The sequence below is a fragment of the Phyllobates terribilis genome, unplaced genomic scaffold, assembly GCF_046119375.1.
Source record: "Phyllobates terribilis strain yellow unplaced genomic scaffold, ASM4611937v1 Scaffold_4__5_contigs__length_816908805, whole genome shotgun sequence".
NCBI classification, from domain to species: Eukaryota; Metazoa; Chordata; class Amphibia; order Anura; family Dendrobatidae; genus Phyllobates; species Phyllobates terribilis.
The window spans coordinates 263,529,816-263,554,891 of record NW_027362764.1 but is presented as its reverse complement, the minus strand read 5'-3'; the positions used below and the strand labels follow the sequence as shown (position 1 = coordinate 263,554,891).

At 41.4% G+C, this 25,076-nt stretch overlaps 1 protein-coding gene across 6 annotated transcripts in view; it reads left to right on the top strand.

The window, feature by feature from the left end:
• Positions 1–25,076, top strand: part of HERPUD2 (HERPUD family member 2) — a 58,206-nt gene that overhangs the window by 24,546 nt on the left and 8,584 nt on the right. For 2 of the 6 annotated variants that reach the window (XM_073678230.1, XM_073678234.1), the window contains exons 3-7: positions 4,047–4,124; positions 10,347–10,460; positions 11,272–11,432; positions 13,464–13,583; positions 15,613–15,924. In XM_073678230.1, coding sequence (XP_073534331.1) covers positions 4,047–4,124; positions 10,347–10,460; positions 11,272–11,432; positions 13,464–13,583; positions 15,613–15,924 — 785 coding nt within the window. The remainder of the gene's footprint in view (positions 1–4,046; positions 4,125–10,346; positions 10,461–11,271; positions 11,433–13,463; positions 13,584–15,612; positions 15,925–25,076) is intronic. The other 4 variants (XM_073678231.1, XM_073678232.1, XM_073678233.1 and 1 more) reach the window with 4 other exon arrangements.

The following is a 25,076-nucleotide window of genomic DNA, read 5'->3' as shown; positions in this document are numbered from 1 at the left end:
GGTCAATCTGCTTGCTATAGGAGACGGAGTGAAATCTTTTTCCTTGCGGCAACGCTTTGCCTGCTCCATATCATCCAAATACTTGTCAAAGTCAAACTCCTCATCTGATGAAGATGAAGATATGGCAGCAGTAGCACGGTCAGGACCCAAGTCCTCTTGCGCCTGGCAGTCCTCCTGTAGGCCATTCATCCTAACTGCTACCTCAGAGCTTCTTTTCCTTTAGTAAGCTGTTGATTATCAAGCAGTATACGATGACTTGGTTCCACATAAACAGCTGCCAGAAATTTTTTATTTTCCAATAGCTGTGTGTGTCTCTGTTTCATTGAAGCAGAAATGCCATCTGCGATTAAACTTCCTCTTTGGGACAGGCAAAATAGCAAGTTCTTCCACTCCCTTATGAAAAATGCAAGGAGTTAAATCCTCAGCTTGTAATTTTTTAGTCACGGTAAATGGGTGATTTAAGGAATTCCTTCAATTCAGCCACCTGTGTCCATTAACCTTCATTTAAGGTTACCTAAGGGTTCACCATATCTAGAAGAAACTGTTTTAGTTCAAGCAATCGCTCAATCACTAAATAAGTGCTGCCCCACCGAGTGGCTTGATCGACAATTGCCCCTTTCCCAGCACGTCTCTTTAAGATGGAATCAATTTTAGGGGTTCTGGCTGCAATAACCAATTTCTTCACTTTTCCAATCAGATTTCCAGCATGTCCCTTTTGCAAACTATCTTATTGTCAGCTGTAGCGTGTGCACAACACAGCGCATGTGATGAATATGAAAGTGTTTTGAAGCAGCTTCAACAAGATCATCTATTTCTAAAGTATATGTATGTGTATGGAGGAATAGATAGATTAATAGAGGGATGGATAGGTAAATAGAGGGATGGAGAGATAGATGGATACAGGAATGGATGGATAAATATATGGATAGATAGATGATAGCCATATGGATGGATAGCTGGAGGGATAGATGAAAGGATGGATAGATAAATGAAAGGATAGATGGATGAATACATGGAGGGATAGATAGTGTGATAGACAGATGACAGCTACAGACAGCAAATAGTACATTGCACATATAGTTCACACACATTATACAGAGATCACATAATAATCACCTACAATATTAGCATTAGTTACCTTCCTGTGACAGATGAGCAGTAGTACTTTCACTTTCTCCAGCTCGGGGCCCAGGAATCGGATCCTGTGCAGGGCAGGCACCCCTCTCCCTCCTCTCTGGTGAAGACTGCAGAAGGCAGGACAGAGGAGGGGAGATTGCCCCCTGCAGTCTGGAGCCAGTGCAAGACGGGAGCACTGCAGCATACAAGTGAGTTTTGATAGGTGCATGCCCCTGCTTCTAGGGGGGGGGGGGGGGCATGCACCTATCACACACACCGTTTTTGCGGATCCATGTTTTGCAGTAAAATGCAGTGACTCTGGGCATCCCAGCAAAGTCAATGGGTTTCAAGATATGACATTCAGACACACCGTTTTGTGACTATCCGTTTTTGGGCTCAAACACGGATCCTCACAAAGAATGAGCATGTCCATTTGTGCGGCGTTTTTCTAATCTGCTTTTGCTATTGAAAACATTGTCTATGAGCTCAAAAACCTTTCAGGTGATGCGGTTTTTTAAAAAGCTGATCTGCTTTTGCAGCTGAAAAACGTATCCTCAAAAAAATGCAGCAAAAACGCTGTGTGAATGTAGCCTTAGATCAGGAATAGACCAGCGATTTATAGGACATTTTATAACTTTCCCAAATTCATATGAAAAAATACTCAGCACATTCTGCATTGAACTACTGTACCCAATTTATTATATATTTTAGGAGTCGGTACATTTTATACCGACTCCACAGCCCTGGAAGCAGCCTTAGGAGTTGGATGACTAAGTAGCAACTATTAGGCTAGTAGGCTTGTCGGTAAAGCTATGGGAAGTGGGAATGTCTTGATCCTGTTACAAGATTGGTTGAGAGCGGACAAAGTCCTCTGACATCAGAAACCCAGGAATTAAAGGTCCTACTGTCGGACCGACAGTGCCATTTCCCCACTACCCCTAAAGACTTGAGGGGTGAAACCTGTCATTGGGGGTTCTGCTGTTACGTTTTAAGCGGGATGTTGTGCTCAGTCAAGCATAACCGAGAACAGGGAGGTTTGCAGTGCAGACATCTCATCAGTATGTTTACAAGTAGCAGAATTGAAGTGGTCATACTCTGATAATTAACCATAGTCATAGAATACTGTGCCTCATATACCGGTATTTCAGTTTCCAAACATTCCTTTGTGGTTTATAATTGTTAAAAAAATAGAATATATAACTACTTGTAAATTGCTCCAGGGTAAGCACTTTATAACAGAGCAAGAAAAGGAAGGTTTTTAGTTTGTCACCTATAGACAGTTGACATTGTTTTAAGGTGGTTCTTGCACCTCCTGGGGTTAAAATCTGACCTTTTTAGATCTGGTCAATATTTAAATGATCTAAAAACCTACGGCAGCTATGTGCCCTTGTAGATTTCTACTATAATTTAGACACATTCCTGTAAGGCTATGTGCCCACGATGCAGAAATGGTCAGGATTTTTTCCTGAGCGTTTCTGCATCTCCCTGGCAGAAAAAAACGCATGCGGATTGTACATGTGGATTGTACATGCGTTTTCCTGCCAGGGACATGCGGAAATGGAGCGGTTACCCACTGACATTTCCGCATGCGGATTGACAAGCGCTTTCCAAGCGATTAGAATCACTTGGAAAGTGCTTGTGACAACTAGGTCACACTATATAAATCCATACAACCAGCATGGATTTATATAGTGTGACCCGAGAGAGTGGTAAAAATAAATATATACTTACCCTCTGATGGCCCCCGGTGTCCTGCTCACTCCGTTCTCCCTTGCCGGCAACAGTGAATTGAAAGACCTGCCGACGTCAGTGTCACGTGACCCGTCACATGACTCTGACGTCAGCGCAGGTCCTTCAACTCGCTGCAAAGTGCCGGGAGCCAAGCAGGAGCGGTGCGCGGGCCGACAGAAGGTAAGTATACATTTTATTTTTTATTTTATTCTTTTTTTACAGATTTTTTAATGGTACCTGGGTGTGGAGGAGAGTCTCCTCTCATCTACACCCGCGTACCATCCGCACATTAGAACGCTTGGATTACGCATCTACATATACAATGATGCGTAATCCATGCGGTCTAATGCAAGTCAATGGCGGCGAAGACGCAGCACTTCCGCAAAATAATTGGTAGTGCTGCGTTTTTTTCCGCAGTGGAAATTCCCGCAGCATGTGCACAGCACATGCGGATTATCATTGGGGAACATTGCTGCCCTTCTACCATACGTTTTTAATGTGTTTCCGCAGCTGCGGAAACGCATTAAAAGCGCATCAAAAACGCATCGTGTGCACACAGCCTAAATGTGTAAGGCTGCAGTTTGCCGCATAAAACAAACAAAAAACGCAATAAATTGTTATGCAAATCAGGATTGCACCATAATGTGGCGTGTTTTTTTTTTTCTGCCAGATAACTCGCACATGGTTTGATAAATTTCCCCATTGCTGTATACTTTATTTTATGACCCACACCTCCATGGTACATTAACCTATCTGGCATAAGCCCTTCATCAGCTTACTTCTGAGACAGAAGGATACTACTGCCGTCCAGCCTGATGAAGACTGATCCCGAAATGTTGCTGAAAACTGTGTCATACGAAATTGATGTACCACAGTGGTGGTATAAGTGATGACCTGGAATAATGGTATAGATTAAGAAATTCAGCAGCAGTTTGGATTGATAATCCATAATTTTTGTGTTTCTGTATAAAATCTGCCAAATGGGCTTCACAGTGCAATTAAAGTGGATTTCATTGATTCAGATGTCTGATATAGACAGTATCACATTGAGGGGCTTCGCTCAGAAATGACACCATTTTCCTTCTGTGTACTTGGATCATTGTGACTAGTGAAATTGTTATATTGTTAATCATTCCTTGTCTTTTGTTTCCAAAGAATCAGGCTTAATGTACTAAAGTCTGTTATCATTTTCCTTATAGCTAACCAAGGATCAACGACTTGTATATTCTGGCAAACTCCTCCTTGATCACTTGCGTTTGAAAGATGTTCTCAGGAAAGTAAGTATACAGAATATTGCTGTGCATTCACATTCCTCTCTGGTTAATTTATAAAAAAAAAAAAAAAGTGTTGGCGTTGTCCGTCCGATGAAACATACCTCAGTGAATATCTGCTATTTTAAAAGTAGTTGCTCTCCTAGTTTTGGGAAACCCACTTGATCTTCTACCAACATGCAGTCCATAAAGTGTTGTTTTGAGGGTTTTTTTCTCCCTCTGAAGGAAAAAAAAAAAAAAAAGGAAAACTATAATAAGAAAGCCACCTATTGTTTTAACCTTTTTTGTGTTAAGTATTTTTTTGCAACAAAACACAATCTGTATTAAAATAAAAAATTTAAATCTGGCAATTTTTCACACTGATCACAGGTGTAAAGTAGATCCAATGTAACTTCCTGTCATTACAGGAAATCCACGTGTACATTAGCAGAAATAGGCTGACTCTGACCCTAGCTTTGGTATTGATGCAGCTAATGAGCGAGTGCCCAAGTCATTGTGAATGGAGGAGCAGGGTCAGCTGTGACATTGCTTATTGTGATTGATGGATGCTATGTTGTCAACTGTATATAGAGGTGTTGCCTGTCATTGCGATATGGAAAAAAAAAAAAAAAAAAATTACCAAATTTTTTTGCTTTTGTCTTGTACTGCTGGAGTGGTACAACTAATCTAAGTTCCCTGCCCCTAGAATTAGACTTACTAGCTACCGTCTTATTCTGTTATTTGTGCCGCTCTGGTTAGTCTTCTGCAGGTTGTGACAGACCTCTCCAGTGTTTGCTGGATTATCCAGAAGTCACAATTCGATGTAAGTCTAAGAGCCAGAATGAGGGCGAATGAGGCTCTCATAGACTTACATTGAGAGCTTGTCAGTTACCCCAGACCTCCGATCAGTCAGAAGTTGGGGTTACAAGGGCACCACTTTGGACCCACATCGCGACAAGAACAACTGAAGATGGAGGCTGGTAAGTATACTAGGGTCAGGGAACTTAGGTCAATTGTACCACTCCAGGATTGAAATAAAAGCTGGAGTCGTGCTTTACATACATGTAGCTTTAAAAATGGATTTTAATTTAAACAATAGGCTATTGTCACGGCACTGTTTGATATCTCGGGGCTAGGGGCTCCTTCCCTATCCCTAAAGCTAGGGGCACTTTAGCTATCCCTGCTCCCCAGATTACTTCTAATGGTGAAGACGCCAGGGCCACGTGCCTTGCTAAGCTCCTAAATCAGCCCTTGTTTGACCCTCCTCCCCCACCCAGTGAAGTGGGGAGGAGTAGTGTATAAGATTACACAAACAAGACTAACAAGGGAAGACATACAGGGATAAATGAAAATACCAATTGTAGAGATCTGAGGTTGTGGATTGTAAGTAATCACCAGGTTAAAGGGGTTGTCCACTACTTTAGATTACCCCCAATGTATCTCCCCGGGGCCCCTAAGCCTTTGTAAATATCTTCCGTTGCAGATAATGCCTGTGAGCGGCGCGATCACTGGCCGCTCACGCGTCAGGTGACCCCCTTTTTCTTCCTGGTTCCAGGTGGATGCCAGGCTGTGGGCGGGGTCCGTCCCCCCCCCCATCCCCCAGCGTCACACCCGGTATCCACCGCGCGCCCTTCCTCTCCCCATTCATTGGGAAAGCGCGCGGTGGATGCTGGGTGTGATGCGGAGGGTAACCCCGCCCACAACCCAGCAGCCACTGCGGCAACCCCAGCGCTGAGTCACGCCTCACTTGTCGTGATGTCAGCGTGGGGTCATGTGATGCCTGTGAGCGGCCAAGGATTGCACAGGCAGTATCTGCAAGGGAAGGTATTTACAAAAAGGCTTAGGGGTGCCGGGGGGGATATATTGGGGGGATTAACCTAAAGTCGTGCACAACTTCTTTAACGATGCAACATTATTTTATTAATCACAACCATGGGCATAAAGCAATTCCAGATAAATGGCCAAAATACAGTTCTCTCAGTCCTTAACTTCCCAACCTGGGATCAGTAGTTTCACTGACTTTGTGCCAGGCAATACTCACTGTCTCCCAACTTTTGGTTGGCCCACAGATTCGTATCTCCAGCCAGTATAGTCTGTTGTCACAGTCCACGATCCTCCAGAGGACAGATAAAAGGACTGTTACTTCTGGATACCTCATTTTAAGAACGTTTAAATCCAAACAACATATCCACAACTGTAGCACATTTATCCAGCCTAGCCGGTAACTGATCTCCAACACTCCATTAACCATCCATCCTTCAGCTTCACGTCCATAGCCATAGATCCTCTTCCTTCAGCGTCCTTCCACCAACTCCTTGACTAAAATCATGTCTCTTCTCCTTCCCTGGGCTCAAACCCCTGAATGGGCAGAAGAGCTCGCCCCTCCCTCCCCCAGCTAATTGCGTCTTAGTGGAGATATTTTCTCAGGTGGAAACCATCACCTCGGTTTGCATGTGAGACCCCCTGTGGTGACGGCTTCTCTGCGTCTACTCTTTCCATCTACATAAGGGGTCCATTGGCTCAAAGAACATTGGCCCAAGGCCCTGAGATAAGGTCACTGAGTGGAATTGATATCTGAGGTTGAACTGATGAGTAAACAAATCACTAACACAACACAGCAAACAAAACACAAAAATAAGATCTCCGAAAACAAGTGTTCAGTGCTCGAAAAGTATTTAGTAAGTGGCCAGGTCCTCACACCAATCATACAAATATGCACTCACAAACAGAGGATGACGATATGCATACAGATAAATCACCAAGCAACAGTCTTCAGAACAATACTCCAAACGCCTCCTTAATCCTGCTGTTCTGTTCGTTAGCACTTAGCACTTGTTGGCCCTTTTGCCTTCACTCTGCGTTCCAGCTCACCCCAAACCATCTCGATTGTGTTCAGGTCTGGTGACTGTGGAGGCCAGGTCATCTGGCGTAGCACCCCATCACTCTCCTTGGTAAAATATCCCTTACACAGCCTGGAGGTGTGTTTGGGGTCATTGTCCTGTTGAAAAATAAATGATGGTCCAACTAAACGCAAACCGGATGGAATAGCATGCCGCTGCAAGATGCTGTGGTAGCCATGCTGGCTCAGTATGCCTTCAATTTTGAGTAAATCCCCAACAGTGTCACCAGCAAAGCACCCCCACACCATCACACTGCCTCCTCCATGCTTCACGGTGGGAACCAGGCATGTAGAGTCCATCCGTTCACCTTTTCTGCTTCGCACAAAGACACGGTGGTTGGAACCAAAGATCTCAGATTTAAATTCATCAGACCAAAGCACAGATTTCCATTGGTCTAATGTCCATTCCTTTTTTTCTTTAGCCCAAACAAGTCTCTTCTGCTTGTTGCCTGTCCTTTGCAGTGGTTTCCTAGCAGCTATTTTACCATGAAGGCCTGCTGCACAAAGTCTCCTCTTAACAGTAGTTGTAGAGATGTGTCTGCTGCTAGAACTCTGTGTGGCATTGACCTGGTCTCTAATCTGAGCTGCTGTTAACCTGCGATTTCTGAGGCTGGTGACTCTGATAAACTTATCCTCAGAAGCAGAGGAGACTCTTGGTCTTCCTTTCCTGGGGTGGTCCTCATGTGAGCCAGTTTCTTTGTAGCGCTTGATGGTTTTTGCAACTGGACTTGGAGACACTTTCAAAGTTTGCCCAATTTTTCGTACTGACTGACCTTCATTTCTTAAAGTAGTGATGGCCACTTATTTTTCTTTACTTAGCTGCTTTTTTCTTTCCATAATACAAATTCTAACAGTCTGTTCAGTAGGACTATCAGCTGTGTATCCACCAGACTTCTGCACAACACAACTGATGGTCCCAACCCCATTTATAAGGCAAGAAATCCCACTTATTAAACCTGACAGGGCACACCTGTGAAGTGAAAACCATTTCCGGTGACTACCTCTTGATGCTCATCAAGAGAATGTCAAGAGTGTGCAGAGCAGTCATCAAAGCAAAAGGTGGCTACTTTGAAGAACCTAGAATATAAGACATATTTTCAGTTGTTTCACACTTTTTTGTTAAGTATATAATTCCACATGTGTTAATTCATAGTTTTGATGCCTTCAGTGTGAATGTACAATTTTCAAAGTCATGAAAATACAGAAAAATCTTTAAATGAGAAGGTGTGTCCAAACTTTTGGTCTGTACTGTATATATTTTCCTACAGTTTGTTAGTTTACAGTTATATAAAGAATATTTTTTGTGCAATATGCATGAATATTGCAATAAGGCCATGTAACATTTTTTGATAAAAAATAAACATTAAGTTTTTGATTTCTTTTGTTTATGAACAACCATGTTCACATACGGTATAATAATGCAACAGGTATTCAAAGAAAACACTTAAATTAGCTAAAAATCAAGACTTTAATAGGTCTGGTCAAAAATGACCGTAACATTAAGTGTATAGTAGACCCAAACAGAACAGCAGGGTTAAACAACAAACACCTCCAACTCCACACCAGGCAGTATGAAACTAAGGCTACGTTCACACAATGCGTATTTTTGCACGCACTTTTTCAAAATGCGCAATGTGCCTTGTCTACCGGCAAAGTGAATGGGAAATTCACTTTGCCGTTCAGACACTGTGTAATTTTACGCAGCACGAAAGCGCAGCTGCGTAAAGAATTGACATGTCAATTCTTTACGCACCGCCGCCTGCGCTTTCTCCTATATTGTGCCCATTATAAGTGATGGAATTACACAGCGGTGTTCACACACTGCGTAATTCCAGCGCTTTTTTACGGAGGTGCAGGAGAATTGAAGGATGTGACGTCACACGGGGGCAGCCCTAGGGAAAACAGGAACAGGAAGTCCCACTTCATAGTACTTCATAGTAGCACTTCAGCTACTATAATGAGCCCCAGCCGATGTCTGTTCCGCTTGCTGAGGCGTCTTTGACTTAAGGCCATTGCAGCTGGCAGATTAGCCATGCTGTATACTCCAGTGTATATTCTCTTCTCAGTAGAGAAGATAGGAAGTGACACTTTTTTTTTTTTTTTCCAACAAACTTTTTCTGTCTTTGTTTTTTCTGCAGTGTACACTACAATCGCATGCGTAAAAAAACGCAGTGTGTGAATGGAGGTGTTTTTTTTTTTTTTTTTTTTTTTTTACCTGCGTAAAAAAACGCAGGTAAAAACTGGAGGAAAATACCCGCGCGTAAAAAAAAAAAAAAAAAAAAAAAAAAAAAGCAGCAAATACGCAGTGTGTGAACGTAGCCTAACACTGCCAATCCATGATTACCAGAGGCGAGTATATATAGCGGAGGGGAGTGGCCAACACTGAGCAGATGAGACTATCAAAGCAGGTAAGCTCCAAGAGCTCTCCACTGAACAGATTAACCCCTGCACTGCTAGCAGAAATCTGCACTCTAATATGATGGTGACATGCTTCTAATCTGGGCAGGAGTACGTGAAATCAGACACTGCGGTCTTCTGGCCCCTCTCTGTCGCGGTAAACCCGTGACAGTAATTTAATGGCTTACCTTTTTAAAGTGTAGCGATAATGTTTTTAATTTATTTTTTATGTATTGTATATACGTAAATGGGTTGCCAATCAGTGGGGAGACGGGTTCTAAGACCCCCATCGATCACTCAAAAGCATTGCACTGATGCACTAATTTATGCAATCAGCAGTACTCGGCTCACTCAGAAAAGATATGAGAGAGAAAATCTGTACTGATTTCTGCAGTGTCGTATAATGCGATTTCCAACACATTTGTGGGAAAAAGACATAGACCCCTGTTCATCAAAACTGCTTTGAAAAGTCGCAGAATTGGGCGCAGATGGTACAGGACGTACTTGCAGCAGAGCATGATGCCACATCTACTCGAATTCATAACCAGCTGTGGCGCACGGAGGTGCACGCCACTCGTTCGACGCACTTGATTCATTAAGAGGCACGTGCCTCCTACCCACCCCTCATTAGAACTGGCAAGAATATCTCCCGTCCTGATGAATCTGAGCGATAAAGCTTTTAATCCTTGTACAATCATATTTTACACCATTTTGTCTTGCATCCTTTCATTTGCTCTCCTTTTTCCAGTTCGATTTGCATCATCCTTCATGTTTACAGGTATGCCTCTGCGTGCAGACACAAGTACAATATGCCACGTGTCCATATGGTTAAGAAATTGAAGAACCTAGAATTCCCCCACTACCACCACCATCCTTCTACTTAACCAAAGTTAGGTTCCAGATATTTTGCCTGTTACTATGCTGATTTAGACTCTTATTCTTTCTCTTTTCAGCAGGATGAATATCACATGGTTCATTTAGTATGTGCCTCCAGGACCCCACCAAATTCCCCTAAACCAAGCACCAGCAGAGCGAACACTAGAGCTGAAAAAGCCAGCTGTAGATCAGTAAGTTGATGGAGAGGCTTGAAAACCTGTCATTTTCATTGGTCCTTCACTGTAGGAATGGTTTGACACGCAACATTTTTAAGGAAAACTGCTGCAATTTTGCATTATATGCAATGTTTATGCAGATAACGATTCATCCAGATGTTAATGGGGGCAGCATGCTTTGGTATGGCATAGTGACAGAAGATAAGTGACTTTTTTTTTTTACACTACACCTCTTCATTTGATCGGTTTGTGCTTGGTAATGTTAGGTTTGTATGCAGTTACCCAGGCGTGGAAATCCATGCCATGAAGCGCCCAGTTTTAGTGGTGGTTATACCTCCGGAGGTAGTTTGAAACTTAGCAGAGCAATGATCACTGGTATCTGTTGTCTGATGATGTAACAGAGGAGACAATGGGCAAGTTATTAATATTACAGGAGCTGCAGAGATAATTTGGATGGACCTTCCCAAGTGCAGACATTAAAATGAATTAGGCTTTTTTTTTCAATTAAGAGCAAATATCCATGAAACACTCTGCTAGCAGATTGAATAATGGTTGATTTAAAAAAAAAAATGTATCTGGATGCCTCCCTGAAAAAATAACACATTATGGGTGTTAGATCTTTTCCGATGAATCATTAATCCAGAAAATGTATTAGTTTTTGCATATTTAAGGTCAGAGAGTTTATTTTCCCCTTAATATGATGGTAATGGAGTACCTTTTGTTTTTTTTATGTCCTACACATGTTACTTTGTTATTTAATTATTTATGCAAAACTTACATTTTTTTTTACTGCTAGCCAGTTTATTATCTGTCCTCTATTTTTCAGAATTCAGAACACTCAGGATCATCTCCATCCGTATCTACAAGCTGCGATATGTCATCCACTGCATCAAATTCAAGAAATGAGGAAAACTTAAGACATCGCCATAATCCTCCTATGTATACAGATGCCATGCACAACCACTCATTTCTATACAACAGACAACCGTAAGTCTGATTTAGTGATATGAATGGGTTTTCACTAACTAACTTTATTTGAATGCTTTATATAAGACTCCAGTGCGCTCTGCATAACATAAAAAATTTGTTTTTATTATACTCCCCTACAGGGTGGTCTAGTCCGATAGGCGTCTCTTGTCTTGAACCAGCGCCTTCGCTCTTCTGACAATTGCCGTCTTTGTTCCCTCCTTTGTGTGGATGACTCCTCCTACGTCATCCACACAATGTCCTCCATCGAGCTCCTGCGCAGGTGCTGAAGGCAGAGCAAAGTACTGCAGTGCTCACGCGCTGGCGGTCTTTGCCTTTTCCCCGCGCATTACAGTACTTTGCTCTGCCCTCGGCAGGGCAGAGAGACGCAAGCCTGTGCAGAAGTGCGATGGAGGACACTATATGGATGATATAGGACACGTCGTCACCAAGCAAGGAGAGATCCACCAAATCAAGACCAGCGACGCCTATCAGACTGGACTGCGATGTATGTAGGGGAGAATAATAAAACCTATATATTTGTTACGCAGAGCGCATTCGGGACATTTATACAGCATTCTAGAATACTGAATGAGTGCTTAAAGATGGTGGCGATAGAGAGAGATATAATATATCATATATCTAATATATCTCTCTATTTTATAGAGAGAGACAGAGAGATATATTAGATATATATTAGATATAATAACTTATTGCAATATATAATGAGAGGGAATCGGTCACCAGATTTGCTTACCTTAACCCTTTCGCAACCTTGGGTTTTGTCGTTTTTGCTTTTTCGTTTTTTACTCCCCTTGTTCCCAGAGCCTTAGCGTCTTTATTTTTTGGGCAATATGGCCGTGCGAGGGCTTATTTTTTGCGGGACGAGTTGTACTTGTCAACGCCATTACTAGTTTTACCATATCATGTACGGGAAAACGGGAAAAAAATTCCAAGTGCGGTAAAATTGCAAAAAAAGTGCCATACCACAGTTGTTTTTTATTTATTTTTTTTACCACGTTCACTGAATGCTAAAACTGACCTGCCATTCTTATTCTACAGGTCATTACAAGTTCATAGACATCAAACATGTATAGGTTCTTTTGTATTTAAGCGGTGAAAAAAAATTCCAAAATTTGGTTAAAAAAAAAAAGCGCCATTTTTCGTGATCTGGGGCTGGGTGAGGGCTTATTTTTTGCGCGCCGGGCTGATTTTTTTTATTAACATTTTGGGGTAGATCCGATGTTTTGATCGCCCGTTATTGCATTTTATTGCAATTTTGCGGCGACCAAAAAACGTAATTCTGGCGTTTACAATTTTTTTCTCATTACGCCGTTTACCGATCGGATTAATTCTTTTTTTATATTGATAGATCGGGCGATTCTGAATGCGGCGATACCAAATATGTGTATGTGAGGTTTATTTTTTATTTTATTTTGAATGGGGCAAAAGGGGGGTGATTTAAACTTTTATATTTTTTTAATTTTTTTTATTTTTTTAAAACTTTTTTTTTTCACTTACTGCATGCTTCAATAGTCTCCATAGGAGACTAGAAGCAGCAGTTGTCTGATCGGCTCTGCTACATACAGGGGAACAGCAGGTCCCCTGTATGCAGCAGAAATGGTCCTGTGCTATGAGCGCCGACCACTAGGTGGCGCTCATAGCGACCAGATCATGACAACCACAGGCGTCTGCTGCAGACCCTGGGTTGTCATGCACGCCCATCGGCGACATGCGATCACGTGACTGGGTCGCAGGTGGGCGGGGCTTAGGACGCGCTTCCAGGAAGCGCGCGTTAAATCCCGCTGTCGGAGATTGACAGCGGCATTTAACAGGTTAACAGCCACGGGTGGATCGCGATTCCACCTGCGGCTGTTGCGGGCACATGTCAGCTGTAAGAATCAGCTGACATGTGCTCGGTTCAGTGAGGGCTCAGCGCAGCAGCCCTCACTGAACGGGCAGTACGCAAATGTGCGTACTAATACGGCATGGGCTCTAAAGGGGTTTAAATGTCATAATAACGCTTCTTTTTTTTATTTTTTATAATGATAGATCTGTAGAGAATCTCCCTGCACAAGCAGCACCAGCTGGATTTCCTGTTTATTCAGCCTTCACCCCCTTACAGTTGATGTGGTGGCAACAGATATATGCACGACAATACTACATGCAGTAGTAGGTTCATGTCCTCCTTCTTTTTTCTTTTTTTTAAATAGATAGATATAGATATAGATGAGCTTGAATGTCAAGAACATGCTTCTTTTAAACTTGTAACACATTTTTTCATGTTTTTTTCTCTACCTAAAATCAGATGCACGTATTTGCTATTCAGCAAAGACATTTACAGGGGAGTTGTAGGAGATGTGAATAAAAGGTCATGGGGTTGGTTATGCTGCGAGCTAGAGCGGCGCTCTCCTTCAACCTTTTGTGACTCCTCAGGTTTTGGTAACTGAGACCCTTCTCCTGGTTCTTGTGTGTGATAGGTGTATTGTCTTACTTTCCTTCATATAGAGTAGGCTTTTATTGTAATGGAGGAATTGAGCTAAAAAAAAGACACATGTTCATTCTAGCTTCATTTAAACCTGACCTTTCCACTGAATATTTGCTTTTAGTCTTCTGTGCAATGTTTTTGTTATGAAATAGTGAAGTTTTAAACACGGTCATCTTTGATAAAAATTGTCTACCTGATTTTTAATGATCTGTGCCGCCATATGAGATAAGATGAGGATCTAATAGGTTTGATTTATGGCTCTCTGCATTGTAGTTCTCACTTTGGTATTTACTATTACTCCGACAACCCATTCTCAATCAGCATATCTGCATGTAAAGTGTCAGCCTGCATTCGCCTCTAGTGCCGATGCTGTTCCAGCGAAGTCCATGCTGTATTTTCTGGGGCTTGTCTGGCTGCAGGGCTCGCGTGACATAATGTCATTCATCAGTTGCTAAAAGGCTACTTTACTCTCGCTTCCTTCAGACGAAACAGAAGAAGTGAGTGCTGCTGCTCTCACTCCCTTCAGGTGTCAATTGCGTCCAAAGGAAGGGAGAGTGGAGCGGGCAGTAACGTCACGTGAGCCCCGGCGCCTGAGGTGAGTATTTTACTTATAGGAATATGATGATTGAGAAGAGGTTGTCTGAGTAGTGGACAACCCCTTTAAAGAGAATCTGTCAACAGAATCAGCCCTCCTAAGCAGTCTATATGGGCATGCAGGTCATAGAAAGTTGATTAAAATGATACCTTATTCCAGGGAAATCCACCTTTTTCTTATATGTAAATGAACTGTTCCAGGCTATGGGCCGAACACTGATCTGCATGAGAATCTGTTTCCAAAGCTTATTTTAAAGGAAAGGGTGGTGTAATATGTAATTGCAGAGCTGTGTGTGATTATACCTGACACATCTGCAGGTTCCTCTCTGCTTCCATCTCACACGCAGACAGGGTTGTAATATTTTCATATAATGAGAAAAAAATTTGAAGCCTCAACATGTTGTTCAATATCACGACCGTTCACAATATAGCGTTGCTGTTCCAAGGAAAACCGCCGACCCATGGTAAAATACGAAGAAAAATTCCAAGTGTCAGAAACTAAATAAAATCTTCAAAGCTTTATTTCAAAACATAGAAATAAAATTTATGCTGGTAGCTAAGTGACGCTCAGATGAGTTTCAGGCATGAACTGCCCTTGATCACGTAGTACTCAGTGATCAAGGGCAGTTCATGCCTGAAACGTGTCTGAGGGTTGTAATGTTGCAGCAGAGCTGTGAGAACTGCAGATGCTAATATGTTTGATATGAGACAAAGTTCAGTTCTCCTTTCTGTGTTAGTTACACATCTCATACTGGTAACACCCCCTTTCATTTAAAATAAGCTCTGGAGGCAGGTTCTCATGCAGATCTGTGTTCGGCCCCATAGATCTTAACAACAGCTCATTTACATATAAGAAAAATGTGGATTTCTCTGGAATAAGACATCGAATCGCAGATATCAAGGTATAGTTTTATTCCGCTTCCTATGACCTACACGCCCATATAGACTGATTCGGAGGGTGGCTCCTACTGACGGATTCCCTTTAACGTAGTTTTAGTTTTCTGTAATTACGTTCATACAACAGGGTTGTTGTTTTTTTTTTTTCTCTTTCGCTATCTTTATAGCATTCCTATTTAATTTTATAGTATAATCTCAAATTTTCTTTCCTTGATCACGCAGTCAGGCAGCTGCTTCCAGCCAAGAGACACCTGGTAATGCAGTAGCACAGCCACCAGCCACTCCTACCATAAATTCTGATCGGCCACCACCCAACCCTCCAAGAGCAGCTCCAAATGTTGCACCCGAGGTGAATCAGAATGTTCAAATGAACGCTCAAGGGGGTCCTGTAATGAATGAAGAAGATATTAACCGTGATTGGCTTGACTGGATGTATACAGTATCCCGAGCAGCTATACTTCTCAGCATAGTGTACTTCTACTCGTCCTTTAGCCGCTTTGTCATGGTTATGGGAGCTATGATACTTGTTTACATGTAAGTATAATTTCCATAATTAGCTGTGTATGTCCTGCTATACAGCGGGTGAAATAAGTATTGAACACATCACCAATTTGCTAAGTAAAGTATATTTTTAAAGGTGCTATTGACATGAAATTCTCACCAAATGTCGTTAACAATCATCCAGTCCACACAGACAAAGAAATCACACACAGATGTCCATAAATTATGTGTAATAATGAGAAATGACACAGAAAACAAATATTGAACACGCTTACTGAAATTTATTACTTCGTACAAAAGCCTTTGTAGGTAATGACAGCTTGAAGGTGCTTCCTGTATGGAGAAATTAGTCGCATGCATTGCTCAGGAGTAATTTTGGTCCATTCTTCCACACACAAACGCTTCAAATCCAGAAGGTTCTGTGGGCTCCTTCTATGAATGCTGAGCTTTAGTTTCTTCCATAAAATTTCTATTGGATTCAGGTAAGGTGATCGGCTGGGCCATTCTAGCAGCTTTATTTTCTTTCTCTGAAACAAATTTAAAGTTTCCTTGCCTTTTGTGTTTGGGATCATTGTCTTGCTGAAATGTTCGCCCTCGGTTCATCTTCATCATCCTGGCAACAGATTTTTATCAAGAATGTCTCGGTACATTTTTCCATTCATCCTTCATTCAATTACATGAAGTCTGCCAGTGCTGTTTGCTGGAAAACAGCCCCACATCATGAAGTTCCCACCTCCAAATGTCCCCCTACCTCCAAATGTCCCTGTTGGTATGGTGTTTTTGGGGAGATATGCAGTGCCTTTTGGCCTCCAAACATAGTGTGTATTATGGCATCCAAAGACTTACATTTTTGTCTCCTCTAACCAGACTATAACTTCCCAGTATTTCACAGACTTTCTTAATGTTGTTGAGGAAACTTTAAACACGCTTGAGCATGCTTTTTGTTCAGCAGTGGAGTCTTGCGTGGTGAGCGTGCATACACGCCATAGAGATAGAGGTTGAGTGCATTACTTAGTTTTCTTTGAAACAATTGTACAGGCTGATTCCAGGTGGTTCTGTAGCTCTCCACAGGTGGTTCTGTAGCTCTCCACAGGTGGTCATTGGCTCTTGGACAACTCCTCTGATAAATATTTTCACTCCTCTTGTCAGAAATTTTGCGCGGAGCACCTGGTCGTGGCTGGTTTATGGTGAAGTGATCTTTTCACTTTCGGATTATGGCCCCAACCGTGCTCACTGGAACCTTTTAGTAGTTTAGAAAGTCGCCTGTAACCAATGCCATCAGAATGCTTTGCAACAATAAGGTTGCTAAGGTCTTGAGACAGCTCACTGGGTTTACCCATTATGAGATGTTTCTTATTTGGCACTTAGGTAATGAGATACCTTTTTATAGGCCAGCAGTTGAACCAGCTGATGTTATTTTTCACTAAGTGGCAGGATTACTTTCTAATTACTGATAGATTTGAGCTGGTGTGATGACTTTCCATGGCTTTTTGCCTCTCTTTCTTCATGTTTTCAATACTTTTCCCCCTGTGTTATTTCTCATTACACACAACTAAATTTATGGACATCTATGGTGTGATTTCTTTGCCGGTGTGGATTAGATGGGTTGTTATGGACAGCTGGTGAGCATTTCATGGCAATAGCACCTTTTTGAAATATATTTACTTAAAAAATTGGTGATGTGTTCAATACTTATTTCACTTGCTGAATATAAATTATAACTTGCATACAATATATGGACAGAAGTATTGGGCTACATCTCTTAATCATTCTGTTCAGTTTTTTTTCTTCAGTCCCATTACCATAGATGTATAAAATCCTGCTCCGGGCCGTGTAGTCTGTCTTTACAGACATTTGTGACAGAATAGGTCATTCTAAAGAGCTCACTGAATGTGAACGTGGTATTGTAATAGGATGTCACAAGTGTAACAAGTCAGCTTGTGAAATGTCCTAAGTATTCCACAATTGACTGCGAGTGATAATGAAAAATGGAAACTTTTGTGAACCAAAGTAATTCAGTCATGAAGTTAGTGGGGTCGTCAATTGATGAGGTGCATAGTTCTTAAGTCACCAATGCTCTGCTGACTCTAACTTCTAAGTTCCAAATCTTGGCTTGCATTGACATCACCAGACCTGTGCACAAGGGTTCATGTCATGGATTTCCATAGCCGAGCATTTGCATTCGAGTCTTATATCACCAAGGACAATGCCATGTATGAGGTGGAATGGTGTAAAGCATGCCGCCATTAGACTGTACAGTAGCAGAAACGTGTTCTGTGGAGCCACAGACCACGCTTCTTTATCTGGCACTTTGCTGGAACAGTCTTCATTTGACAAATGCAAAGAGAAATTTACCTGCCTGAATGCGTTGTCAACTTTAAAGTTTGGAGGTGATCAAGCTATAGAGTTGTTTTTTTTTTTAGGGATTGGCCTAGACCCCTTTTAGTTTTAGTAAAGGGAAATCTTAATTCTTCAGCATACCAAAACATTTTGTACAAAGTTTAAAACTTTGTGGGAAAAGATTGGAGAAGGTCCTTTTTATGTTCCAACATAACTGTGTTCCAGTGCACACCGCAAGGTCCGTGAAGGCATGATTGGTGAGTTTGGTGTGGAAGAATGTGATTGACTGCACCTTTGGTGATTGTGAGCCAGGCCTTCTCTTCCAACATGAGTATCTGACATCACAAATGCTTTTCTGGATGCATGAATGAGCAAAAAATCTCAGACGCACAACAAAATGTTATAGATTAAATGCTCCTGTAGGTATAATGTGACGGCACCCCGATACATTTGTCCATATAGTGTATATTAAATTTACATAAATTAGGACACTCACTATGAAATGCAACCTTTGACTATGATAAAGGGTTAGATCAGAAAGTACTAAAACACCCTAAATTGCATCCAATAAAGAGTACAACTAATTGTTCTGTCTAGCCAGAATGTCAACATCTAAAGGAAACATGCTCAAATTATTAACATACTGTACTATTTTTATGCTACGCAGTAAACATATGAAAACTGCATATTCATATGTCCTATGCCAAGCAGTTGGTGTTTGCAGTTACTGTCGTAAAGCCACTCATTTTCTAATTTTAGAGAAATTTCAAACTTAGAGGTTGTCCACTACTTTTACATTGATGACCTATCCCTGGGATAGGTCATCAATGTCTGATCGGCCGGGGTCCAGCACCTGGCACCCCCGACAATCAGCTGTTTTCTGTGTCTGGCAACCGCCGGAAGTGCTCACTTGCGGAGCTGGCCATATTCTGACAGTGGCTGCCGTGCAGTACTAAGCCTTGGCCGCTACCAGAAGATGGAGCAGCTCGGCAAGTGAGTACTTCCGGGTGCCGCCAACTCCGATAACAGCTGATCAGTGGGAGTGCCGGGAGTCAGAACCTGGCACTCAGACATTGATGACCTACAGTTCTTCTCATTGTTATTGGCACCTGTCACAAACCGATCGGAGCCACGTGCCCCTGATCCTTCCTCACAACTTCCGTGAGTTCCGGGTTTAGGATAATGTGAAGCGAGCTTATAAATTTTATATATTTATTTACTCATCAAAGGTCTCTGGACACGGCAGGAAGGGTGCTGTCATGGGTCCAGGGCGGTTCCTTATGTCTTTCTGCCCATCTGTAGCGACAGGAGACCCTCAACAGAAGCCCCCTCCTCTCACAGAGGGACACATTTATACGTAACTTGGGCAGGGCAGAAAATAGGCGATTTACATGTAATCTCCTCTTCCCTTCTATCGGACATTTCATAATCCATTTCCCAGCAATATCCTCATTGTAAGGTGCGCATGGTAATTGATCTAACACAGGAGCTGTCCCCTGACTTCAGAGGTAATTCAATTAGCTATTCCTCATTGCCATGATTCAATTAGCTCCCCCATACTCTTGTCAGGAATAGGCGTTTGCACTACAAAGGTATATATCCTAGCTGACCTGTATTCAATTCTCTCCTGGGGTCCTTTTGAAGTCAGACAGACTAGCCTTCCTGCTGAGACCTTCATAACTGGGAATATGAATTTCCAGTCCCTGGCCTCACCACAGCACCCATGAAGTTTAAATACATAATGTGGAATGTCTCCTGAAAAAAAATGAATCAAGTGAAACAGTTTTGTATAGCGCACTAGCGTTAAATACAAAAGAGCAAATGCTAAATAATTAAATAAAAATAAAAAAACTATGGGAGGGAAAAGCAGAAAAACCTAAAGCTTGCTGTGACACTGGTGTTGGCGCCCTTTACATTAATTTAGTATGGAAACACATTTTGACTCGCCTGTGGTAAATCACAAGAGATTTACCTGTGATTGTCGGTGCCGATATGACATGAATTAACAAATGAATGATGACTTCAGTGTTTTAAAAAGCCACATGGTAGGCCTTGTTCCTTTGTCACAATAGTGAAAACAAAGGAGCTGTCTGAGGACATCTGAACTGCTATTAGCAAACACAAGACTTCCAAAAGGGTATAAAGGCCAAACCAAAGACCTTGGTATCCCAGTTTAAACAGTATGCAATGTTATTAAGAAGTTTGCCAAGCATGGCAGCGTCAAGGACCTCCCTGGACATAGGAGAAAGAGGCATATTGACAAGAGATGTCTTCGAAGGTTGGTTCGAATGATGGAAAAAACACCATTTCAAACATCCAAAGACCTGAAAACCAACCTGGATCAGTCTGGGGTCATGGTTTCAACAACTACCATATGCCGCACACTAAACCAAGCAGAGCTTTATGGGCGAAGGCCAATTAAGAAACCGTTGCTGAAGAAAAGACCTAAAAAGCAACGACTGATCTTTGCCAAAGAGTACCTTGACAAGCCACAAACCTTCTGGGAAAATGTTCTGTGGACAGCTAAAACAAAAGTAGAGCTTTTTGACAATGCAAAGCAACAGTTTGTTTACAGACGGCGCAATGAAGCTTCTAAGGAAAAAAACACCTTACAAACAGTTAGGCATGGTGGAGGATCCATAATGCTGTGTGGTTGCTTTGCGGTGTCTGGTACTGGAGGCCTAGACCGTATCACAGGAATCATGAAATCAGAATTATCAAGAGATTTTAGAGTGAAATGTCCTACCCAGTGTAAGAAAACTTGGTTTGAGTCGAAGATCATGGGTCCTCCAGTAAGACATTGACCCAAAGTACACAGGAATGGTTGAAAAAGAAAAAATGGACTGTTTGTTTTAAAATGGCCAGCAATGAGTCCTGACCTTTAATACCATTGAAAATCTTTGGGTGAGCTGAAATCTGCCATTGGAGAAAAAAAAAAACCTGCAAACATTCAAGAGCTTGACCAAACTGCAGAGGAAGAGTGGGAGAAAATTCCAGCTGAGAAGTGCAGGAAGCTTATAGATGGCTACAAGAAACGTTTGGAGGTAGTCAGCAATGCCAAAGGGTGTGCAACCAAGTATTAATTAGGGGTGCCATTATTGCTGCACATGCTGTTTATTCTGTTTTTTTTCTTTGCAAAATGGAAGTTTGAAAAACCATGTTTTATTGTTGTATTACTTTAGACCACTAATTAAAAAATCCTGAGGATATAACTTCGGTACACTTCAATTTATTTCTGAAGATATTGTACAGTCTATGGAAAAAATGAAGGGGTGCCAATAATGGTGAGCAGCACTGTATCCTAGGGATAGGTCATCAATGTAAAAGCAGTGGACAACCTCTTTAAGTCCTTTTTATAAAGAGTGATTAACCACTTCGCACCAGAGCCTGTTTTTGCCTTCGTGACCGGGCCAATTTTTTCAATTCTGACCGCTGTCACTTTATGAAGCAATTACTCTGGAACGCTTCAACGGATCCCCCTGATTCTGAGATTGTTTTTTCGTGACATATTGTACTTCATGATAGTGGTAAAATTTCTTTGATATCACATGCGTTTATTTGTGAAAAAATCGGAAATTTGGTGAAAATTTTGAAAATTTTGCAATTTTCAAACTTTGAATTTTTAAGCCCTTAAATCAGAGAAATATGTCACACAAAATACTTAATAAATAACATTTCCCACATGTATACTTTACATCAGCACAATTTTGGAACCAAAATTTTTTTTTGTTAGGGAGCTATAAGGGTTAAAAGTTGACCAGCGATTTCTCATTTTTCCAACAAAATTTACAAAAACATTTTTTTAGGGACCACATCATATTTGAAGTCACTTTGAGGGGTCTTTATGACAGAAAATACCCAAAAGTGACACCGTTCTAAAAACTGCACCCCTCAAGGTGCTCAAAACCACATTCAAGAACTTTATTAACCCTTCAGGTACTTCACAGAAATTTTTGGAATGTGGAAGAAAAAAATTAACATTTAACTTTTTTCACAAAAATGTTACTTTAGACCCAATTTTTTTTATTTTCACAGGGGTAACAGGAAAAAATGGACCCCAAAATTTTTTGTGCAATTTCTCTTGAGCGTGCTGATACCCCATATGTGAGGGAAAACCACTGTTTGGGCGCACGGCAGGGCTCGGAAAGGAAGGAGCGCCATTAGACTTTTTGAATGTAAAATTTGTCTGAATAATTAGCAGACACCATGTTGCGTTTGGAGAGCCCCTGATGTTCCTAAACAGTGGAAACCCCCCACAAGTGACACCATTTTGGAAACTAGACCCCTTAGGGAACTTATCTAGATGTGTGGTGAGCACCTTGAACCCCAACGTGCTTCACAGAAGTTTATAATAATCAGCTGTAAAAATAAAATTTTCACATTTTTCCCGCAAAAACGTTTTTCATCCCTTAATTTTGCATTATCATAAGGGTAATAGGATAAATTGCACCATGAAATTTGTTGTGCAATTTCTCCTGAACACGCCGATACCCCATATGTGGGGGAAAACCACTGCTTTGGTGTACGGCAGGGTTCGGAAGAGAAAGGAGCGCTATGTTGGCTGGGATAGGCAGCAGACACCATGTCACATTTGAAGAGTCGCTGACATGCAGAAACAGCAGAAACCCCCACAAGTGACCCCATTTTGTAAACTACACCTCTCAAGGAATTCATCTAGGGAAGTAGTGAGTATTTTTTAATTTTTAAATTTATACCATTGGGCAGTGAAAAAAGCATAATTATATTTTTACCACAAAAAAATGTTTTACCCTCAGATTTTACATTTTCACACAGGGCAATGGGTAAAAATGGTGCCGAAATGTGTCACACAATTTCTTCTAAAAGTGGCAATACCCCATATGTGGCTGTATCGTACCACTCAGCCATACAGCGAGATCTGGGGGGGGGAGCGCTATTTGACAATTGGAGAACAAATTATTGTAGAATAGGCATTTGGATTTGGGAGCACAACATTTTCTGAATTTCTTTTGGGTGGCAATGGCCATTTTGCTTTTCCAGAGCCTTTCTGCTACCAGTAACTTGAAAGTCCCTTATATTTTTAACAGATGACGGACCTGAGTGTGGACTACCTTTTTTTGAGGACTGAGTTGAAGCTTTTATTGGGAACATTTTACGTAACATTTATCCGGCGCTCTAGGCTGAGCACTTACATCGGGGTTTCCATCTAAATTTCCAAGTGATGTAATTCAGATGAAACCCCTGCGGGATCCATTCACTGTAAGAGGCAGCAGAGTTACTCTGGACTCCATCTGGCCTCTGTTTAGTGGTGTCCTTTTTTTCAGAAGTGCACAAAACTGTGGCCAACTGCACTTTTATGCACGCCTAAAACAAATGACACCGTGGAATCACAGGCCAGACGGCATCCACAGTGGCCTATATCTGCCTCATTACAGGGAATCTTCCGTCATGGGTTCCGGCTGAATCACATATTTCAGAGATTTACACGGAAACTCTGGCGTAAGTGCTCAGCGCAGAGCGCAGGATAAATGTGTGCCGGGCCATACTGCGATCTTTGGGAGACATAATAAACAAATCAGTAGCAGGTGAAGAATTGGTTTTATTTATTTTTTTACGCCGTTCCTAGTGTGATATAACTGATTAGATTACTTTATTCTTCGGGTCGGTGCAATTACAGAGATACCAGATTTATATCGGGTTTTTATGACTGACAGCTGTCACACACTAAGAGACGCTTTTTTTTTGCAAAATCTAGTTTTAGCATTGCCATATTTTGAGAGCTATAATTTTTCCATATTTCGGCCGACAGAGTCATGTGATGGCTTGTTTTTTGTGGGACGAGTTGACATTTTTATTGGTACCATTTGTGGGTACGTGACATTTTTTGATCGCTTTCTATTCCGTTTTTTTGGGAGGTAAAATTAACAAAAACCAACAATTCAGGAATTGTTTTTTGAGGGTTTTTTTTATGCCGTTCTGCGTGTGGTAAAAGTGATCAGGCAGCGTTATTCTTCGGGTCAGTACGTTTACAGCGATACTACACTTACTGTATATTTTTTTATGTTTTGGCGCTTTTACACAATAAAACAATTTTAAAGAAAAAATATTTTTTTTGCATTGCTTTATTCTCAGAGGTATAACTTTTTTATTTTTTGGCTGATGGAGCTGTATAGTGGCTTGATTTTTGCAGAACAAGATGACGTTTTCAGCGGTACCATTTCTATTTCCATTTTGCTTTTTGATCGCATTCTTTTCCACTTTTTGTTTGGCGATATGAGGAAAAAGCATAGTTTTTTGCTCCGTTTTTTATTTATTTTTATTACGGTGTACACATAAGGAGTTAATTAGTGTGACAGTTTTATAGCTCGGGTTGTTTCGAACGCGGCAATACCAAATATGTGTACTTTTTTTATTTTTGCATAACTATATGGATTTATCGGTTTAATATTTTATTTATTTATTTTTATTTTGTATTTTTTTTTTAACAGTTTCAAAACATTTTTTTTTACTTTTTTTACATTTTTACTTAGTCCCTGTATGGGACATTAATTTTTATTTTTCTGATCCCTGATCTCATGTAATGTAATAGACATATATTACATTACATGAGATCTTCACTGACTCTTTCAGTCAGTTTCCTGTCTGGCATCAGCTACATACAGGCTGAAGTCAGACAGGAAGGCCACCATATATGGCAGAGCTGGAGGCGGTCATGTGACCTCCAGCTGCCATAGCAACGCCAGGTCCTGAAAGCAATCAAGGGGTCGTCAGAGAGGTAAGTGGACGACCCCCTCTCCTCCTGCTGTCTCCTATATGCCGCGATCACTATAGATCACAGCATATAGAAGACAGCAAAGGGTTAACAT